The sequence below is a fragment of the Spermophilus citellus genome (genome assembly GCF_964194105.1).
Source record: "Spermophilus citellus genome assembly, chromosome: 4".
Taxonomy (NCBI): domain Eukaryota; kingdom Metazoa; phylum Chordata; class Mammalia; order Rodentia; family Sciuridae; genus Spermophilus; species Spermophilus citellus.
Window position 1 is genome coordinate 39439489 of NC_138185.1, and position 21323 is coordinate 39460811.

Below are 21323 nucleotides of genomic sequence, written 5' to 3' on the forward strand. Positions count from 1 at the left end.
GTGGGAATATAAATTGGTAAAGCCAGTGTAGAAAATGTTTTGTAAGTTTCTCCAAAAGTTAAATGTGGAACTATCATGGAATGAACAAACAATTCCACTCCTAAATATATGCCCAAGAGAACTGAAAACATTTATCCACACAAAAGCTTGTACATGAGTGTTCATAGGAATATTATTCCTAGCTGAAAGTGCAAACAATCCTAATGTCTATCAACTGCTGAATGGATAAATAAATGTGGTTTGTCCATTTAGTGGAATATTCAGGCATATAAAGGAATGAAATACTAAGATATGTTATGGCATAGGTGAATACCTAAAACATTACTCTAAGTGAAAGAAGCCAGACATGAAAGATCTCATATCATATGATTTCATTTATATGAAATATCCAGAATAGATAATGGGTATAGAAAGCAGAATGATAGTAGCCAAGGGGATTGGTGGGGGTGTTTGCTGGGTATGGGGTTTTTCTTTTGGGGTGATAAAATGTTTTAGAACTAGATAGAAATAGTGACTATATAACATTGTGAATATACTAAATGCCATGAAACTGCTCATAAAAACATTAATTTTATGTTATATGAATGTCACCTCAATAAACAAATAATCGAACTCATAGAATCTAGTGTGAGCTTCTTTTTATTGATTGAAATTTGCTCCCTTTAGTCTTCTTGGTTAAATTTTGAATAATTTCAGGCCTAGGCAACCTTTCTTGTGGTAGCATTGCTTTTTAATTTCATACTGAATGTGCACACACTCTATTAATGTATGTGCATGTTTATGAAACATGAGTTCAAACATAGTGCTTATAAAATAATTCAATAACTTAATCATACATTAAATTAAGTGGTTGAATTATTATTACACATTAGATAATAATTAGATAATAATTTGGCCTGTTTCTATCTGGGTTGAGTATCCCATATCTTTTGAAATTCTTGGCATCAGAAGTGTTTCAGATTTCATAGTTTTTTAGATTTTGAAATATTGCATAGACTTTACCAGTTGGGCATCCCCAACCCCAAAACTCAGAAATCCAAAATGCTCCAAAATCTGAATTTCAGGCTTTTGAATTAGGAATGCAAAACCTGTATTTTCATGAGTGTGTGCCACACACCTCTTTAAAAATTTTCTTTTTTTAACTAGCATCAAAATAGTGTAAAGATCATGTTTCATTTGTTTTTGAATCCCATTTCAAAGGAAATGGCTACTTTATTGGGTTGGGAAGGACTGTGTTGGATTAGATGTATTCAAATCAGCAGTCTCTAGAAACCAGTGTAGAACTTGTGAAATATTCAGTATTATTTTGTTATCATATTCTCTTAACTGAATTTTAGTTGGTGAATTTATATACCCTTTTTCCCTTAGGATGTCAAGATTGTGTAAGCTTTATTGGTAACAATATACCAATTTTACTTTAAAATATATAATTTTAAATTTTATTTTAAAAATATATAATATATATTTTATATTACTATGAAAGGGTTGCCATAATGAAATATCCTAGGCTGGGTGCCCATGCAACAGAAATTAATTTTTTTACAGTTTTGAAGGATGGAAGTTCAAGATCAAGTAAGTAAACTTGATTTCTCCTGAGCCTTTCCTCTTGGGTTTCAGATGGCTACCTTTTTGCTAGACTTCATATAGCTTCTTTTCTGTGCATCACTGGTGTCTGTATATTCTCATCTTCACTTCTTATTAGGACACCAGATACAGGATACAGTCAGATTGTATCAGAGCACATTCTAATAGCCTCACTGTAAATTAATTACTCCTGTAAAAGTCCTTTTATCAAGTATAGTTATTCTAAGGTAATAGGTTGAAGGTTCAATATATGAATATTGAGGGTACACAACTCAGTCCATAACATATTCCAAGCTAAAAGATGATGTTATTCTGTCTACAAGAGTTTTACTATGTGTACTTAACCAAACTGGGTCATCCAAGTTTACCAAGAGGTATATTTTCTTACATTGTTAGGGATGGCTCTGATTTGGAGAGGAGAAAATTGATAAAAAAAAATGTTAAGTGACAAGAACATTAGGAGAATTTTTGACCTCCCTGCCTTTTGTTTGGTACTGGGGATTGAACTCAGGGGCACTCAATCACTAAGCCGCATCCCCAGCCCTATTTTTAATTTTATTTGGAGACAGGGTCTCACTGAGTTGTTTAGCGCCTCGCTTTTACTGAGGCTGGCTTTGAACTCTCTATCCTCCTGCCTCAGCTTCCCTAGTCACTGGGATTACAGGAACGCAGCACTGTGTCTGGCTCCCCCCTTTTTTATATCAGAAAAATATTTACATTTATCATAGAACAGTTCATTAAAACAATATATTTCTATTATTTTAATGAAGAAATAACACATTTTGGCACTTTATAATTAACCCATTATCAGGATTTATTATCTTATAGGGAGCAAAAGTGTTAAGTTCTACATTTTCCTTTGGGCTAAATAGAGGTACTCCTTTTAGCTAGGAACAAACTGGGATAAGTTTGTCATGTTTCTGAGAAAAATTATAGATACTTTAGGTGAGAATTATTTCAAGGACCAAGTGTTTACTTTTTATCTTCAAAATCTGTGTACATAGAAATTTAAAAAAAATTGGCAGTTTAGAAAATGTTTTCATTGTGGATAATATTTATGACTTCTTATGTATGCTATTCTTTTAGGCAAGGGATAAAGAATTGTTTTCTAATGTATATATTTGGCTTTTAAAATCTAGGTGGCAATATATTTCAAATGGAATATTATTTTTTTTGTTTCTATTGCTTAAAACAAACAAACTTTATAGGCTTCATATTAATCATCAGCCACAGAGCAAAACCATCTAAATTCACACAAAGTAAGCTAGATTAGTTTGTGTACATAAATAGGCATTTGCTCATGAGGAGGCATTTAAATGCAGATTTCCAAGAAGTAGTACAATGTCTGCAACATTTCTGTGTCTCAAAATGATTTGGATGAAATACTATCTGAAGAGGTCAACTTAAATGTTCCACTTGAAACCAGTTGGTTTTTGATTATTCACAATAATGGAAGGAGAACATAGGCATGTAGACTCCTAAGAGGTCTTTTATCTGAAAACTATTTCTTTGCATTTAAAGATATTTTGGCACTACATTTGGATAAAGGTGTCATTTTACTAGTATCTTTTTGGCTTATTGGCAGCCTTTGAATTTTAAATAAATATTGGAATGTATTAAGTTGATTGCAGTTATGTATAAGATTTTATACTTCTATCTTTAGATTTTTGGATTTCCTTCTCTTAAGAGATAGAGACCTTTGCAAGACACTTTATTTCTCAAAAACCAATCCAAAAAAACCACAAAAACCAATACATTTAGCAGATAAGTTCCAACTGATAGTTAATGTTCTTTGCAGAGAATGACAACATATACATTTATTAATTAGGGTTCTATTTATAGTTTACTTTCATTGTTGGACATTTTTTTTTTAATTAAGATGACTGTATTTGTTAGGGTTTTCCAGAGATGATGACATGATATGTTTTTATATATATGTATATAAAAATATACATATATTTATTAATTAAAGGAATTTCCTCTTATGCTTATGGGGAGACTGACAAATTCCAAGATCTGCAGCTGACAAGCTTAGAGACCCAGGAAAGTCAACTGTGTAGTTCCAGTTCAAAGACTGGTAGGTTTGAAACTCAGTAAAAGCCGATATTCCAAAATCTGAACAAATTTCCTTTTGGTCCTAAGAATTTTGGATAAGGGATATTCTACTCATATGTTATCTTCTTCCACATTATTGTAGACCCTGAAGATAAATTGGTGAACAAGATAAAGTTGCACTTTACTGGGGAAAAAAGGGAAGAGACCCTCATTGTTATACAAAATTACATATAAGAGGTTGTGAGGGGAACGGGATAATAAACATGGAGGGAAATGAATTACAGTAGATGGGGTAGAGAGAGAAGATGGGAGGGGAGGGGAGGGGGGATAGTATAGGATAGGAAAGGTAGCAGAATACAACAGTCACTAATATGGCAGTATGTAAAAATGTGGATGTGTAACCGATGTGATTCTGCAATCTGTATTTGGGGTAAAAATGGGAGTTCATAACCCACTTGAATCTAATGTATGAAATATGATATGTCAAGAGCTTTGTAATGTTGTGAACAACCAATAAAAAAAAAGAAAAAAAAAGATCTTGTGTCCACTGAAAACTAAAAAAATAAATATATATTTTTTTTTTTTACATTTTCTTTTTTTTTTCTTTTTTTTTTTTTATTATTGGTTGTTCACAACATTACAAAGCTCTTGACATAACCCACTTCATACATTGGACTGAAGTGGGTTATGAACCCCCAATTTTACCCCAAATGCAGCTTGCAGAGTCACATCGGTTACACCTCCACATTTTTACATAATGTCCTATTGGTAATTGTTGTATTCTGCTACCTTTCCTATCCCCTACTATCCCCCCTCCCCTCCCCTCCCAGCTTCTCTCTCTACCCCATCTACTGTAATTCATTTCTCTCCTTGTTTATTTTCCCATTCCCTCACAACCTCTTGTATGTAATTTTGTATAGCAATGAGGGTCTCCCTTCATTTCCATGCAATTTCCCTTTTCTCACCCTTTCCCTCCCATCTCATGTCTCTGTTTAATGTTAATCTTTTCTTCCTACTCTTCCTCCCTGCTCTGTTCATAGTTGCTCTCATTATATCAAAGACGACATTTGGTATTTGTTTTTTAGGGATTGGCTAGCTTCACTAAGCATAATCTGCTCTAGTGCCATCCATTTCCCTGCAAATTCTATGATTTTGTCATTTTTTATTGCTGCATAGTACTCCATTGTGTATAGATGCCACATTTTTTTTATCCATTCATCTACTGAGGGGCATCTGGGTTGGTTCCACAGTCTAGCAATTGTGAATTGTGCTGCTATAAACATCGATGTGGCAGTATCCCTGTAGCATGCTCTTTTAAGGTCTTCAGGGAATAGTCCAAGAAGGGCAATAGCAGGGTCAAATGGTGGTTCCATTCCCATCTTTCCCAGGAATCTCCAAACTGCTTTCCAAATTGGCCGCACCAATTTGCAGTCCCACCAGCAATGTACAAGTGTACCCTTTTCTCCACAGCCTCTCCAGCACTTATTGTTGTTTGACTTCATAGTGGCTGCCAATCTTATAAAAAAATAAATATTAAAAAATTCAAAAAAAAAGTTGCACTTTACTATAAGTTATAGTCCAATGGAAGTGAAATAAACAAAAATATATTAAAATATCAGGTAGCGCCATGAAAAAATAAAACAGTAAAGGGAAGCTATTTTAGGTAGATTGGTCAGGGAAAATCCTGAAGGCCTGACATTTGTATAGACATCTGAATGGAGTGGAGGAATAAATGATATAAACCTTGATAAAAACATATGTAACTAAAATTTCTGTCATGGTTGAAGATTTTTGTTTCTTATATCTCTACAAAAATTTGCCCAACTTATAATGATTCAGCTTTGTGATTTTTTTGACTTTATGATGGTGTGAAAGTAATATATATTCAGTAGAAACTGTACTTTAAATTTTGAATTTTGATCTTTTCTTGGGCTAGCAATATACAGTATAATGCTTCTTTTAATATTGGAAGAAGCAACAGTGAGCTACAACTTTCAGTCAGTCTTATAATCATGAGGACGAAAAAGAAAAACAATGCAGTATTGCTACTATAATGTTCAGGAGGTTGATGTATTAAATGCATTTTTGTTTTATGATATTTTCAGGTATGGTGGTGGGTTTTTTTTATATATAACTCCATTTTAAGTCAAGGAGCATCTATAATATGATATGTCACACAAACCTCTCTTTTATGAAAGCTTATTGTCCTAGTTTTTGGGAGTACAACTTCAGAGACTATCTCAGATGCAGGCAGCCAGCCTGACTATGGTAATACCCTTCCCAATGCCTGCTGTAGAACTATCAAGGTCTGGCCATTTTGGCTTAACTCAGCATAACTCTGAAGGGCCATTCTAGTTCCAGATGTCCCAGTGGGGTCAATCAAGACTGTTGCTTGACCTGTATCATAGTTCAGTTTCTTCCTGTGTCAAAACCTGCTTCATTTCCCTCCTTTTCCACAGGTTTGATCCCAGAGGTAGTACTTAATTATCATCCTTCTTACTCGTCTTGGTTAAGAATTCTGCTTCCCAGAGAACCGAATGTTTGCCATGAAGTTTTTTGAATCTAGACTTATTTATGATCCAATATTCAACAATATTGGGCAGCCTGTTTTCTATCAAGTTATAGTCTGCTTCTGACAGAATTTTGCATGTTAATATGAACCTTACTTTTCTAACTATAATTCTCTGAAAATGGACTTTCTACTTATAACATGGTTTGAAAATTGCTAAAGAGATTGTTTCCTAAACACTGAGAGAAACATGGTATTTCAGAAGCAGCCGTTTATCATACTGTTCTGAATATTATAGAAGTCTAATATATTCAGTTTTATTTAACTAAAATCTGGTCATCAATAATCTCTTTTTTATTTGTAAAGGTATGACACAAACTCATATCAAATTAGTAGGAATTTTCAAATTATCTGCATGCTCTAAAAAGAGAAATTATTTTATAATTTCCCTGCAGCTTTTTCCATTAAGTATTTAAGAAATGCAAAGTTCCTAGTAATGGCAACAAAGTTGTGAACAGCTTAATGAGTAGAATATTTTTAAAGCAACGGTCTTGCAGGATACAAAATCAACATGCAAAAATCAGATGCATTTCTTTTTTTTTTACTTTAAAAATTTTAAATTATTATTATTATTTATTTGTTCTTTTTATTTATACATGATATTAGAGGCAATTTTGACATATATATACCATCTAATTCTAATTAGGATCCCAGTCTTGTGGATGTACATTATGTGGATATTCACTGTGTTGTACTCATGTATGCACATAAGAAAGTTACCAGATGCATTTCTTTATGCTAACAAAGAACTACCAAAAGAGAAATGAAGAAAACAATTCTATTTACAGCACTATCAAAAAGAATAAAATACTTAGGAATAACTTTAAACAAAGAGATGAAAGATCTGTCCACTGAAAATGATAAAACATTTATAAAGGTAATTGAAGAAGACACTAGTAAGTGGAAAGATACCAGGTTCCTGCATCAGAAGAACCAATATCTTCAAAATGACCACAATGCTCAAAGTGATTCTCAGTGTCGGTGTAATCTGTATTAAAATTTCTATTTTTCACAGAAATAGGAAAACAATCCCAAAAATTCATGTGGAACCACAAAAGACCCCAAGTAGGAAAAGCAATCTTGAGAAAGAAGATAAAAAGTAGAGGCATCACACTTTCGGATTTCAAATTGTATTACAAAGCTATAATAATAATCAAAACAGTATGGTATTGGCTAATAAGAGACATATAGACCAGGAAAACATTTAACTAAAATCTGTGAAATGATAAACCGGCCTTTGGTAATAGTTTTAGAGTATGTTTGCTATTTCATGCATGTAGCGTATTAGTAGTTAGTCTTGAATTACTAAGGAAAATGCCTGTAGTTGGTAAAATAATAATGGTGAGATTTAATGGGATACAAATACAATGAAATGATCTATGCCAGATGGTTTGCCATTTACTAGGAATTTGACCATTACTAGATAAACTGGCTTTCTTGCAAGGTTTTTATAATATGAATATGTATTTATTGTTTTAAAGGAAAGATCACCATTTTAATTATTATATATATATATATATATATATATATATATATATATATATGTCATATAAATGATACTTTTATGAAAAAGGTATTATTTTTGTTAGTTAACATAAAAAAAATTCTGAAAATACATTTGTAGGAAATTCCAAACCAATATTCTTCTTTTAACTTTGAGTAAAACATTTAATTAGATTGATTCAATATAACTAGAAAGGAGTTGATTAATTTTTATTACAGTGGTGAGAATGCTGAGCTGTAATTGTTCTATGTCTTGCAGATGTATACTGTATTTTTAATGTATTTACCCACATTTTCACCATTGATTTAAAAATATCTACTTTTTAAATTTAATTTTTTTTTTGGCTGCAAAGAATAGAGCTTATGTATACTCTGACTGCTGCCAGATGATTTCTAGCCAATACCTGTGGCGATGGAGAAGGCAGAGTGCTAGCTGGTTTTTCTTTCATCCTCAAGACTGGGCATGCTCTGGGAATGTGCACCTGCCACAGAGCTCTTTATTTTTGAATTGATTATCAATGGTATTGGCCAAGAGACTTAGCTGGTAGGCTTTTGTGCCCTACCCAGTCCTCTTTATAGGTCTTCCCTTCTATGCTGGGAAAAGAAAGATGAAATTTACAATGTTTTTGTACTGGACTTGGCATATACTCTAATGAAGAAGTTGATCATATTATAGTCATTTAAGACAGGCAACCTTCTTACCCTCTCTCACCCAAGAATAAAAATTTATTCTTCCAAATTTACTATAGCATATTTATGGGTGTGTTGTGGGCAGGATGGATATCCCTAGACTAAAATCCTGGTTTATTCAAGGGAATCTTTCCCATCGTAATGGAATTTTATACCTATTTCATTGTTTCAAACATACTTGTAATTGTCTAAGATACCTTAATTCCTTGCTTTTTATCCACCAGCCCTCTGTTTGACTTTCACTGACACACTTCAATTTCCTCATCCCTAAAATAGATGAGTAAATAAACTTTCTCTTACATGCATTAAGGTTAAAAGCCTGTTTTGGAGCCAGAAATATCTGGGTTTGAATCTAGGCTCTGCTGCTTGCTATTTTTGTTTTGGATTTAACATTTGCCTTCTCTCATATTTAAAAGGAGATAATGATAACTAGTATGTATATTTATCATAAAAATGAAAGAAGAGGGGCTGGGGCTGTGGCTCAGCAGTATAACACTTTCCTTGAGCGTGTGAGGCACTGGGTTTGGGCCCCAGCACCACATAAATAAATAAATAAATAAATAAATAAATAAATAAATAAAGGTATAAAAAAATAAATGAGGAAGATACAACAAATAAAAAAAGAAGGGAGATCACATATGTCAAGAGCATAATAGAAGGCACATAGCATGCCGACAGTATGTTACAGTTTTTAATATTATTCCTTTTCAGGATCAAGCATATAGCTCAGTAGCAGAGCATGTGCTTAGCATTTGCAAGTTCCTGAGTTCAATCCCCAGGGGGAAAAATATTCTTTTTCATCTTAAAGAAATCTATCTCTACATTGGTTTCATCTAATCATTTATGTAATGAATACATACAGTGTTTTTTTGTGTGCTAGGTTCTGTTCTAAGCATGTTTCAATTATTTACTTATTTAATCCTTATGAATACCCTATAAAGTAAGGACCTTTTTGTTCTTTATTTTTAAATTTTTACTCAGTGTGAAATTGGGTCACAAATAATCTAAAAATTTGCCTGTGGTGATGCTGTTGGCATATGGCTAAACTAGATGATTTAAAAATAGCATTAGCATTTATATTATATAAACTTTTTGGTTTTCTAATTCACTATGTTTTGGTTCTTCTCAGAAAGATTTGAAGAAATGTTAGGTAGCTTACTCTATGTGAATTTGATCAGGCCAGCCAGAGGTAGCTCATTTTTGTCACCAGGGTGTGCTGTGATCCCACTAATGTGAACTTATATTGCAGGTGCTGTGAAGCTGGACAGGAATCTCTCTACTCTCCTTATTGCTGCTTAGCGACCACAGGATTTCAGCTTGGCACTTTACAATCCCCTGGGCAACTTCCCAAGATGCCAATTTATTTTCTTTTTGTGTTGTGCCATCCTTCCATGCTCACTGGTGTCCTCATGTAAAAGAAGGAGCTAGCATGTCTTGCTTGTCGGCAGAGTGTTCCAGAAGAATTCTGTGTTACGTATTGTGATGCTGCCACCACACTGATTATTTTGCTAAATAAGAAATCAGTATGAGGTTGCCAAATTGATGGCATTTTAAAACTTGATATCTTTAACATTTTGTTAAACTTGTTACTGCTTTTAGCACTTGCACATTTTCTTCTATGTGCTAAATTCATGATGAATTTGGAATTAATCAGATCTTATTTAAAATGTTTGATATGCTTCTATAAACTATTAATATTTTCTATAATCAAATAACCTATCATTACTAGTAAATATTATCTGAGATTCTGATTAGAAAGGAACACTTTATAATTACATGTGGATTAAAAACATATTTAATATGTCTATATAGTATGAATTGTAAAAAAAAAGCATTGATTGATTTAAAGTCTTAGGGTGGTTATATAATATATACACTCACAAACATCAAAGAAATGTTATATAACAGTCTCTCTGGTAGACTAATCTAGCATAATATAATAAATTAAGAAAACTTTTTATGTATTTCATCATTCTTTTTTTAAATTGAATTCATCTCTTTTTAAAAATTATTATTTTTTAGTTGTAGATGGACAAAATACCTTTATTTTACTTATGTATATGTGGTGCTGAGGATTTAACCTAATGCCTCACATGTGCTAGGCAAGCAATCTACCTCTGAGCTACTACTCCAGCCCTGAATTCATCTCTTAATAGTAATTATTTTAGAAAATCTGATTAAGGAGAAGCTTAAACAATGAACTCACCAAAATGAAGTTATTAGCATGGCAATGTAAGCTTGTCTTTAGAAGTGAGTTTTTATACATTATTTTCAATATATTAATTAATGTCTAGTTTTCTTGAAAGGGTGCTTGTTTCTATACTCATATAGGAAATTTTTCAGGATTCTGAGCTGTTTTGTGACCTATCTTGGTACATGATTTACATTACTTTGGTAAAGAAATTTCTTTCTCCAGGTAACACTATCTTTAAGCAAACAGTGTTTGTGTAGCCACCTTATAACAACATTCCACCTGATGATAACAGCCTTCATGTGCTTAATAAAATGATGAAATCACTGTCCAGCAGGATTCTTACGTGGGGTCAGCATTTTACAGCATGATAATTTTGTTTAATGTGGAAATGGTTACAGAACCCAATATGTGTAGAATTCCTTCTTGATGACTGATTGTTTAAAGTTTTTTTTTTTTAAGAAGTTCTAGTTTGATTTTTACTGTGGTAGTATGTGTGTGTGTGTGTGTGTGTGTGTGTGTGTGTGTGTGTGTGTATCTTGATCACTGAATAGTGTACTGGTCATACATACACTTTGAAATGTACAGTCTCTGTCAAGCCTCAGAGAATGAGCATCTCCATTAACCTTGCTTCACACTAACGTGAATTGGAGATATATGATTTTTTTTAGCTCCATGTTTAAATTATAATTTTGCTTGAAAAGTTAACAAATTAACAAATGCACAATTTTCTGTAGTGTGAAGATGTAAAAATACAGCTGCTTAAGAACTTTATAGTGTTGGGCATAGATAGCTCTGACTCTACCTCTGAATAATAAATGTGTATTTCTAATTAAAGTATCTGGTTAAGATTACCATATAAACAACTTAAAATATCATTGTTTGAAAAAATGGGTGAAAGACTGGATAAAGTTCAGTTCTGTGTTAAGTTTCCTTTTAAAATTAAAACAATCAAAGATAATCAATATTTACATTGGGCAAAGGTTTTCTCCCTCTCTTTTGATCTAGAAATGATAGTTTAATTTTACAATCTCATGTTTTTGAGAGTTTAGAGAAAAAATCCCAGTTCCTGGATAGATGCAAATAAGCATATACATAGAGATGCCATTAGTCAGTTTCTTATACTTTTTCTTGTACTCTTAGAAATGTATAAGTGTATTAAATAATTAGAATGTATATATAGACTTTTTCTCTGAAGAATAGTAAAAATTTGGGGGTTATAGATGAGTAGAAGTACAGATAATATCAAGGATGCATTATAATGAGATATTCAAGAATATGTCTCATTTTCTTGAAACTCAAATTTATCAATTATGTTTTTTAAAATAAATTATGTTTTTGATAAAGTTCATGTTAGCTTTTAGTACTTTATTGGAATATTTTCAGTGCTTTCCAACCTTCAGGTTTCCTTATTTCTTCTGTCTGATCTTCCACTTACCCTGTTTCTGTTCACTTATTTACCTCTTACCTCTTATGGATGCATTAATTTATTTTTATTCATTCAACTAATATTCATTACTTGTCTGTATTTACCTGGTACAGAACTAGAATAAGATATTGGATGTAGGAAGAGATGATCCTATTCTAGGGTTTATCTTCATAGAGCTTATAGTGTAGCCAGGATCAAATTAATTAAGTAAAGTGAATAATTATAATTTTAAGTTCATAATATTTTTTTGGTTGTGTTAGGGATCAAACCCAGGGCCTCACACATACTAGGCTAGCACTCTATCACTGAGCTACATCCCTAGCTGTATAATATTCTAAAGCAATCATTTTTATATCTTCACACTAGAGGAAATTATGTATTTGTTCGGTGACTTTTAGAAGTGCCTACATCTTTTGTTTCTGATAATGTTTACAAGTAAGGAGAGACAACATTAATATATTTGTGTAAGTACAGATTTAGTGGCCCAAATCACAGGGGTGTTGCCTACAGTACCATCTAAAGTTTTTCACCTCTAGGATATTGCTTAGTTCCACAGATTTCTCTCAGGGCTAATCATATTCAGCCACTCTATATCTAAGCTTGCATCATTGCTTTATTTTCCTCTAAGGATAATTATGGTTTTGTCCCAGGGTTTGGCTTTATCCCGTGGCTGAGATATCCTCTGGTTTCCCCCTCACATTTTCCTTGAAACTATGTTCTCCATCTCCTATATATAGATACACTAATTATTAATTAACATATCTACAAAAATGCACTGTATATGAATGTATTGTGTCTCTTTTTGTTGGGCCTAGAAGGAGTTCAGACAAAAGATGAATAGATTTGTTTCACTCCATTTCTTTTCTCAAATAATTTGTGACCAAGTCTGGTGTTTTGGGTTAATAAAATAAACATAATATTAAACATTAGTTAATATTATGATTATCTTTTGTATATGCCCCAGCTCAGAGTTGGAATTCAAAAAAATATTAATTGAATGAATTTATGCTTATTTTTCATAGATTTCTAAAAGGTAAAAATCATTGAAGATAAATGAACTCTTCCATCTGTGTTGATTGTGATGGAATTATGAAATAGAGGCCATCAAGTTAAAGATACATACTGGAGAATGTCAGAAATCCAAATTTCTAATGCTTTCTTATTGGTAAATTCCTAGGTAATAGAACTTTGATAGCATGAATCTTAAATCTAAAGCTAACTTTACTTCTTTAATTGTCATTTAGAGTTCTTTCATCTCTTTTGTTAGATTGATTTCCAAGTATTTATTTTTAAGGCTATTGTGAATGGGGTAATTTTTCTAATTTCTCTTTCAGAGGATTCACCACTGATGTACAGAAATACATTTGATTTATGGGTATTGATTTTATATCCTACTACTTTGCTGAATTAATTTATGAGTTCTAGAAGTTTTCTAGTGGAATTTTTTGGGTCTTCTAAATATAGAATCATGTCACCAGCAAATAGTGACAGTTTGAGTTCTTGTTTTCCTCTTTCTATCCCTTTAATTTCTTTCATCTGTCTGATTTTGTCTGGCTAGAGTTTTCAAGATTATGTCAAATAGAAGTGGTGAAAGAGGGCATCTCTGTCTTGTTCCAGTTTTAGAGGGAATGCTTTTAGTTTTTCTCCTTGTGCTTAGAATCAATAGCTTTCATAATGTTGAGTTGTGTTTCTACTATCCCTAGTTATTTTTCACTTTCAGTATGTGGATGTCTTCTCCTAGGAGGTGATTCTCTTGAAGACAGCATATTTTGGGGTCTTTTTAAAAAATCCAACTTACCAATGTTTTTTGACTGATGAGTTTAGGCCATTAACATTCAGGGTTATTATTGAGATATGATTTGTATTTCTGGCCATTTTTGGTTTTTAACTTGACTTATTTTCTCCTTTGATTTACTTTTCCTTTAGTGTAGTTTCTCCCTTTGCTGGTTTTCATTTTTTTTGTTGTTGTTGTTTTGTTTTGTTTTTAAAATTATTTCCTCCTCATGAATATTTTGATGAGAATGATCTGTAGTGCAGGCCTTCTAGTTGTGAATTCTTTTAACTTGTTTATCATGGAAATTTTTATTTCATCTTCAAATCTGAAGCTTAGTTTTACTGGATGTAAAATTCTCCATTTTCTTTCAGAGCTTGAAATATATTATTCCAGGACCTCTTGGTGATGATCTGAGTTGAGATCCAAATCAGTTTCTCCCTATATGTAATTTGATTTTTTTCTCTTATAGCCTTTAAAATTCTATCCTTATTCTGGATGTTAGTCATTCTCATTATAATGTGCCTTGGTGTAGGTCTGCTGTAATTTTGTACATTTGGGGTCCTGTAAGCCTCATGTATTTTATTTTCCATTTCATTCTTTAGATTTTGGAAATTTTCTGATATTATGTCATTGAAAAGATTGTGCATTCCTTTGGTTTGTATCTCCATACCTTCGTCTATACCAAACCTTAAATTTGGTCTTTTCATGTTATCCCATATTTCTTGGAAGTTCTGTTCCTGGTTTCTCCCATCTTCTCTGTATGGTTAACTTTATTTTCAAGAGTATATATTTTGTCTTTATTGCCTGAGGTTCTGTGTTACAAGTGGTCTAGTCTGTTGGTGATACTTTCCACTGAATTTTTAATTTGCTTTATTGTTTTCTTCATTTCAAGGATTTCTGCTTCATTCCTTTTTATAATATCAGCCTTTTTATTGAAGTGATCTTTTACTTGCTGTATTTTTTCTCTGATACCATCTTTTATTTTGAAGATCAGTCTAACTATGAACTGTCTAAACTCCTTCTCTGACATTTTTTCTACTGTGTGTCTATGGATTTTATTGTTGGAACATCTTGGTTTGTTTGAGATGCTTGTTCCCTTGTTTTTTCAAGTTATTTGTTTGTCTTCCCATCTAGCAGTATGGATCTGGGGCAGTACAGTTTCAACCCTGCAGTCTTATAGTGTTTCTGAAGGCTTCTAGTACCTTACCTTTAAGGGGGAGGCCAATATTAACAGCACCAAATGCAAATAATACACAACCTTAAACCAAATAGCTGCTATTAAGGTGTCTACAGTCTTGTCGCAATAAACAGAAATGATGTGTTCAATTTTTGTCTACAATATGAACATTAAGTTTGCTTAAAGGGTTTACTGTTTCAAATGAAAGACAAAGAGGGAACAGAATTAGTGTAGGATGTGATGTTTATGAGGGAGAAAGAGAAAAGATAGAGGTAAAAATTTACAGTAAGAGTGAAGGATGAATTAATAGAGGTTTACTGTTAGCATAAGAGAAGTCTGAAAGAGAATTCAAGGAGACAGATAAGTGAGATAAACATATATGCAGATTTTAAAAAAAGGTAAAAGTATAAGAATACACAGTAAAACTGTAATATATAATTCAGACATCCCATTCCTCAATGAATTAATGCATGAAAAATATTTAGATTTGAAGATGGTAGAGATGTGTGAGAGAGGGCAAGTCTAAATAAAAAGGGAAAGTCTAAATGAAAAATTGAACAATTGCTTCTATTGGCTTTCAACAATTTTGTCAGCTTCCTTTCTCTGTGATTGTCTGATGTTTGATGGTAACTCTAGTCCAGTGGGTGCTGGACAAGATGCTCTCACACCCTCTTCCAGCCTTTCCACCTGTTTTAGCCTGCCCCTTCCTGCACAGTTCAGGACTCAGTAAGCTGGAAAGAGCCCAGTTTTCTCCAGTTTCTCTAACCTGTGCTACCCCTGGGGAACTGCTCTCAGTCTCTGGCTTTCCACAGGCTTGCTAAGCCCAGACTGGTCCTTGCAGACCCTGCTGCAATCTGATAAATCTTGACTTCAGATTCCCCAGGCTCTGCCTTGCTGTATTCCAAGGATCTCAATGCCATTTAAACTTGCAGAGAGACCACCAGGGATGCACTCACACAAAGAAGCGACCCTGCAAAGAGGAAGCCAGATGGCGGCCACTAGCACACCCAGCAGGAAGTCATCAGATATATAGAAAAAATAGAAAAAAACCTGCAGGTACCCAACACTTTATCTCCAGGTCCTGGCCAGTATCCCTAGACTGAAGTGGCTATGCCGTGAGATGGTGGTAATGATGGAGACAAATCTCCATGTCCCTTGGCACTGGCTCTGGCCAGTGACCTGATATGGCAGTGGTTACGTGTAACCAAACCTGTGGGTACCCTGACTATGGACATTCAGGTGGCAGTGGGTAGGAGGCAGTGGGTGTTCCATGGGCGATCTGTTGGCTGTTTGCAGGCAAATGACGGGCAATCAGGTGCTGAATGTCAGGTGGCGGTTGATGGGCAGGCAAACCGGTGATGGGCAGGCAGAAGGTGAGCAATTGGGCAAATAGTGTGTGGTTGGTGGCCTATACTACATTTTCTATATCCAGTCATTGAAGGGCACCTATGTTGGTTCCATATCTTTGCTATTGTGAATTGAGCTGCTATAAACATTTATGTGTCTGTCTCACAGCTGAGGAGTGGGATAACTGCATCAAATGGTTCTTCCATTCCAAGTTTTCTGAGGACTTTCCATACTGCTTTCTAGAGTGGTTGCACCAATTTGCAGTCTCATCAACAATGTATCAGTGAACCTTTTTTCCCACATCCTTGCCAACATTTATTGTTACTTGTATTCTTGATAATTGTCATTCTGACTTGAATAAGATAGAACTAATAAATACAATTAATCATTTAGATTTATGGACATATATAGAATATTTTATCTATCAAGGACTGATTATACTGTCTTAGTGGCACATGAATCCTTCTTTAAAATAGACCATAGGCCACACAGCAACTGTTAGCAAATAGAAAAAAACAGAGAAAATACCTTGCATTCTATCAGATCATAATGTAATGAAATCCTTTTATCATTAGAAATCAATGATAAAAGAAAAAAATAGAAGCTACTCTAACACGTGGAGACTAAAAAATACACTTTTGAATGACTAGTGGATACTAGAAGAAATCAGGGATAAAATAAAAAAAATTAGAGGTAAATGAAAATTGCAACACAACTTATCAAAATCTTTGGGACACTATAAAGGCAGTTCTAAGAGGAAAGTTCTTTGCACTGAGCTCATTCTTTAAAAGAACAGAAAGTCACCAAATAAATAACCTAACATTACATCTCAAATCCTTTGAAAAAGAAGAACAGATCAACACTGTAAGCAATAGAAGACAGGAAATAATTAAAATCAGAACTAAAATCAATGAAATTGAAACAACAACAACAAGAACAAAAAATTAAAAGTAGATGAAATGAAAAGTAGGTTCTTTGAAAAAATAAATAAAAGTGATAAACCTGTAGTCAAGCTAACAAAGAAAAAGAGAGAAAATTAAAATTACTAAAATTTGTGATTAAAAAAGGAAATATCACATGGACACTATTAAAATACAGATGATAATCAGAATCCACTTTTAAAATCTGTATTCCAATAAAATAGAAAATCCTAAAGACACCAACAAATTTCTAGACATATGACCTATCCAAATTGAAACAGAAAGGCAGAAAATTTAAACAGATTAATTTCAAGCAATGAAATTGAAGATGCCGGGGGGACCCAACATGGCGGAGGCAGCACTTTCAATGCCTCCACGGTAACGGGATCAGAGAGACTCATCAATACACCTACATGCGCCCTGCTGAGAAACTTCTAGCAAAATTCCGCTGAAAGGAGACCTGCCGGGAACTAGTAAGTTTAATTGGAGGTGTCAGCTTGTCCCAGACGACTGAATCTCGGCAACACAGAGCAGGGGCACAGTCCCGCCGGCTGCCACCAAATGGCTGCAGCCCACACGTTGCAGTGAACATAGGAGCGGGCGCTGCCTGCCTGGGCTGCCGCCGGCCCGGCTCTGGGAACCGCCGCTGGCCCCCCGCCAAGCGGCCACAGCCCACACGTTGCAGCGAACGTAGGAGCGGGCACTGTCTGCCTGGGCCCCCGCCGGCCCGGCTCTGTGAACCACCACCGGCCGCTGCCGGGCGGCTGCTGCCCACACGTTGCAGCGAATGTAGGAGTGGGCGCTGACAGCCTGGGCCCCCGCCGGCCCGGCTCTGAGAACCGCCGCTGGTTGATGGCCGCTGCCCACACGTTGCAGTGAACTTAGGAACAGGCGCCGCCTGCCAGGGCCCACGCTGGTCCGGCTCTGTGAACCGCAGCCGGCAGCCGCTGGACAGCCACTGCCCACACGTTGCAGCGAACGTGGGAGCAGGCGCTGCCTGCCTGGGCCCCCGCCGGCCCGGCACTGTGAGCCGCCGCTGGCCGCGGCCAGACGGCCGCGGCCCACACATTGCAGCAAGCTTAGGAGCAGGCGCTGCCTGCCTGGGCCCACGCCGGCCCGGCTCTGTGAACCACAGCCGACCGCTGCCCACACGTTGCAATGAGCTTAGGAGCGGGCGCTGCCTGCCTGGGCCCCCGCCGGCCCGGCTCTGTGAACCGCCGCCGGCCGCTGCCCATACGTTGCAGTGAGCTTAGGAGCGGGCGCTGCCTGCCTGGGCCCCCGCCGGCCTGGCTCTGTGAACTGCCGCCAGCCGCCGCCAAACGCCCACTGCCCACACATTGCAGCGAAATTGGGGACGGGCGCTGCCTGCCTGGGCCCCCGCCCGTCGGGCTCTGTGAACCGCCACCGGCTGCTGCCAAGCGGCCGCTGCCCACACGTTGCAGTGAGTGTGGGGGCAGGCGCTGCCTGCTCGGCCCCCGCCGGCCGGGCTCTGTGAACCGCCTCTGGCGGTTCGGAGCTGCAAACGACCACCCCCCACCTGCCAGCCCGGCGCTGCAAACGACCCCCGACCGGCTCTGCCAAAGCCCCGCCCACACGGCGAACAGCAGGAGTGGAGACCCGCCCAGTCCGGGAGGCAGAACTGCTGCACAGGGATTGACTCCCGCCTACTGAGAGGAGAAACTTGGCCCGGTGGGCATAGCTCCATCTACTGGAAGAACAGTTAATCGAACTCTAGGACTGCATTTATAAATTTTTTTTCTTTTTTTTCTTTTTTTTGCTGTCTTTTTAAATGTTTTTTTTAATCCATTTTATTTTATTTTATTCTATTTTTAATTTCATTTTTCATTTCTATTATTATTATTTTTCTTTAAATTCTTTTTAATTTTCTATTTTTTTCTCTTTCCTTCTTTTCTTCTGTCTTTACATTTCTTTTCAATTTTCTAATTCCCCCTTCCTTGAATTCTACCTGCTTACTGTCATTCTCTTTAGTGACTTCCTCCCTTCCCTTCTAATACCTTTCCTCCCAAGCATCAAATAAATTTATATGAGTAAACAGTAACTCAGCAGTCAAACAGAACAAGAAGCAACATGAGCAGCATGAAAAAGCAAGGAAGAAAAAGAGTGCAAACAATGCAGGGCAGCCTAAATATTCAGGAGGATATAGAGTCATCAGAAAAATGGTCATATAAAGAACTCAAGGAACACCTTAGACAGATGGAACGGAACCTTAAAGAGGATACGAGACAGCAAATTCAAGCAGCGAAAGAACACATTGAGAATGAATTACACAAACAGATAAAAGAAGAAGTTAAGCATCTTTATCAGGAGATAGAGATTATAAAAAAGAATCAAACAATAATCTTAGAAATGAAGGAAATTATAAACCAAATTAAAAACTCAAATGAGAGTATCACTAATAGAGTGGAGCAAGTAGAAGCCAGAACGTCAGATAATGAAGACAAAATATATCATCTTGAAAAGAGTCTAGCCAACTCAGATAGGCTGGTTAAAAATCACGAGAGAAACATCTAAGAGATATGCGATAACATAAAAAAACCAAATTTAAGAGTCATCGGGATAGAGGAAGGGCTAGAGATTCAAACCAAGGGAATGAGTAACCTGATAAATGAAATAATTACAGAAAACTTCCCAAAAATAAAAAAGGAAACAGATATACAAATTGTAGATGCATACAGGACACCGAGCATACAAAATCACAGTAGACCAACGCCAAGACACATTGTTATGAAGATATCCAATATACAAAACAAAGAGAAAATATTAAAAGCTACAAGAGAAAAGAGACAGATTACATTCAGGGGTAAACCAATAAGGTTAACAACGGATTTTTTATCACAGACGCTGAAAGCGAGAAGATCCTGGAACAACGTATTTCAAACACTGAAAGACAATGGATGCCAACCAAGAATTCTATATCCAGCAAAATTAAGCTTCAGGTACGACAATGAAATAAAAATCTTTCATGATAAACAAAAGCTAAAAGAATTTGCAGCCAGAAAACCAGCATTGCAAAGCATCTTGAGCAAAACACTACACGAGGAAGAAATGAATAACAATAACCAAAGCCAACAGTGGGAAGTACCTCAGTAAGGACAGATGGTGGAGGTAAGCTAACCATAGAGAAACAAACTAAATTAAAAAAAAAAAGAGAGATAAATAATCAAACATGGCTGGAAGTACAAAACATAAATCAATAGTAACTCTAAACGTTAATGGTTTAAACTCTCCAATAAAGCGACATAGGCTGGTAACATGGATTAAAAAAACAAATACAACAATATGCTGCCTCCAGGAGACACATCTGACTGGAAAAGACGTACACAGGCTGAAGGTGAAAGGTTGGGAAAAATATACCACGCACACGGTCCTTGCAAGCAAGCAGGGGTGGCCATCCTCAAATCGAATAAAATCGACTTCAAGACTAAATTAATCCAAAGGGATAAGGAAGGACATTATATACTGTTAAAAGGAACCATTCACCAACAAGACGTAACAATTATCAATATTTATGCACCAAATAATGGTGCTGCGATGTTCATAAAACAAATTCCCCTCAAGTTCAAGAATCAAATAGACCACAACACAGTAATTATGGGTGACTTCAACACACCTCTCTTACCATTGGACAGATCCTCCAAACAAAAGTTGAATAAAGAAACTATAGAACTCAATATCACAATTAATAACCTAGACTTAACTGACATATATAGAATATATCAACCACCTTCAAGTGGATATACGTTTTTCTCAGCAGCACATGGATCCTTCTCAAAAATAGACCATATATTATGCCATAGGGCAACCCTTAGTAAATATAAAGGGGTGGAGATAATACCATGCACTTTATCCGATCATAGTAGAATGAAACTGGAAATCAATGATAAAAGAAGGAAGGGAAAATCCTATATCACATGGAAAATGAACAATATGTTACTGAATGATCAGAGGGTTACAGAAGACATAAAGGAGGAAATCAAAAAATTCTTAGAGATAAATGAAAATACAGACACAACATATTGGAATCTATGGGACACAATGAAAGCAGTTTTAAGAGGGAAATTCA

General features: G+C 35.5%; 1 protein-coding gene across 8 annotated transcripts in view; it reads left to right on the forward strand.

Annotated features, from left to right (window-relative positions):
* The window catches only part of MACROD2 (mono-ADP ribosylhydrolase 2), a 2040087-nt gene that overhangs the window by 124132 nt on the left and 1894632 nt on the right, over nt 1-21323 (forward strand). Inside the window, exon 4 of one of the 8 annotated variants that reach the window (XM_081290813.1) lies at nt 9651-10257. The exons of the other annotated variants lie outside the window; for them this stretch is intronic. Coding sequence (XP_081146939.1) covers nt 9651-9700 — 50 coding nt within the window. The 3' untranslated portion in view covers nt 9701-10257. Of the gene's footprint in view, nt 1-9650; nt 10258-21323 lie in introns of those variants that run through there. 8 annotated transcript variants of the gene reach the window in all.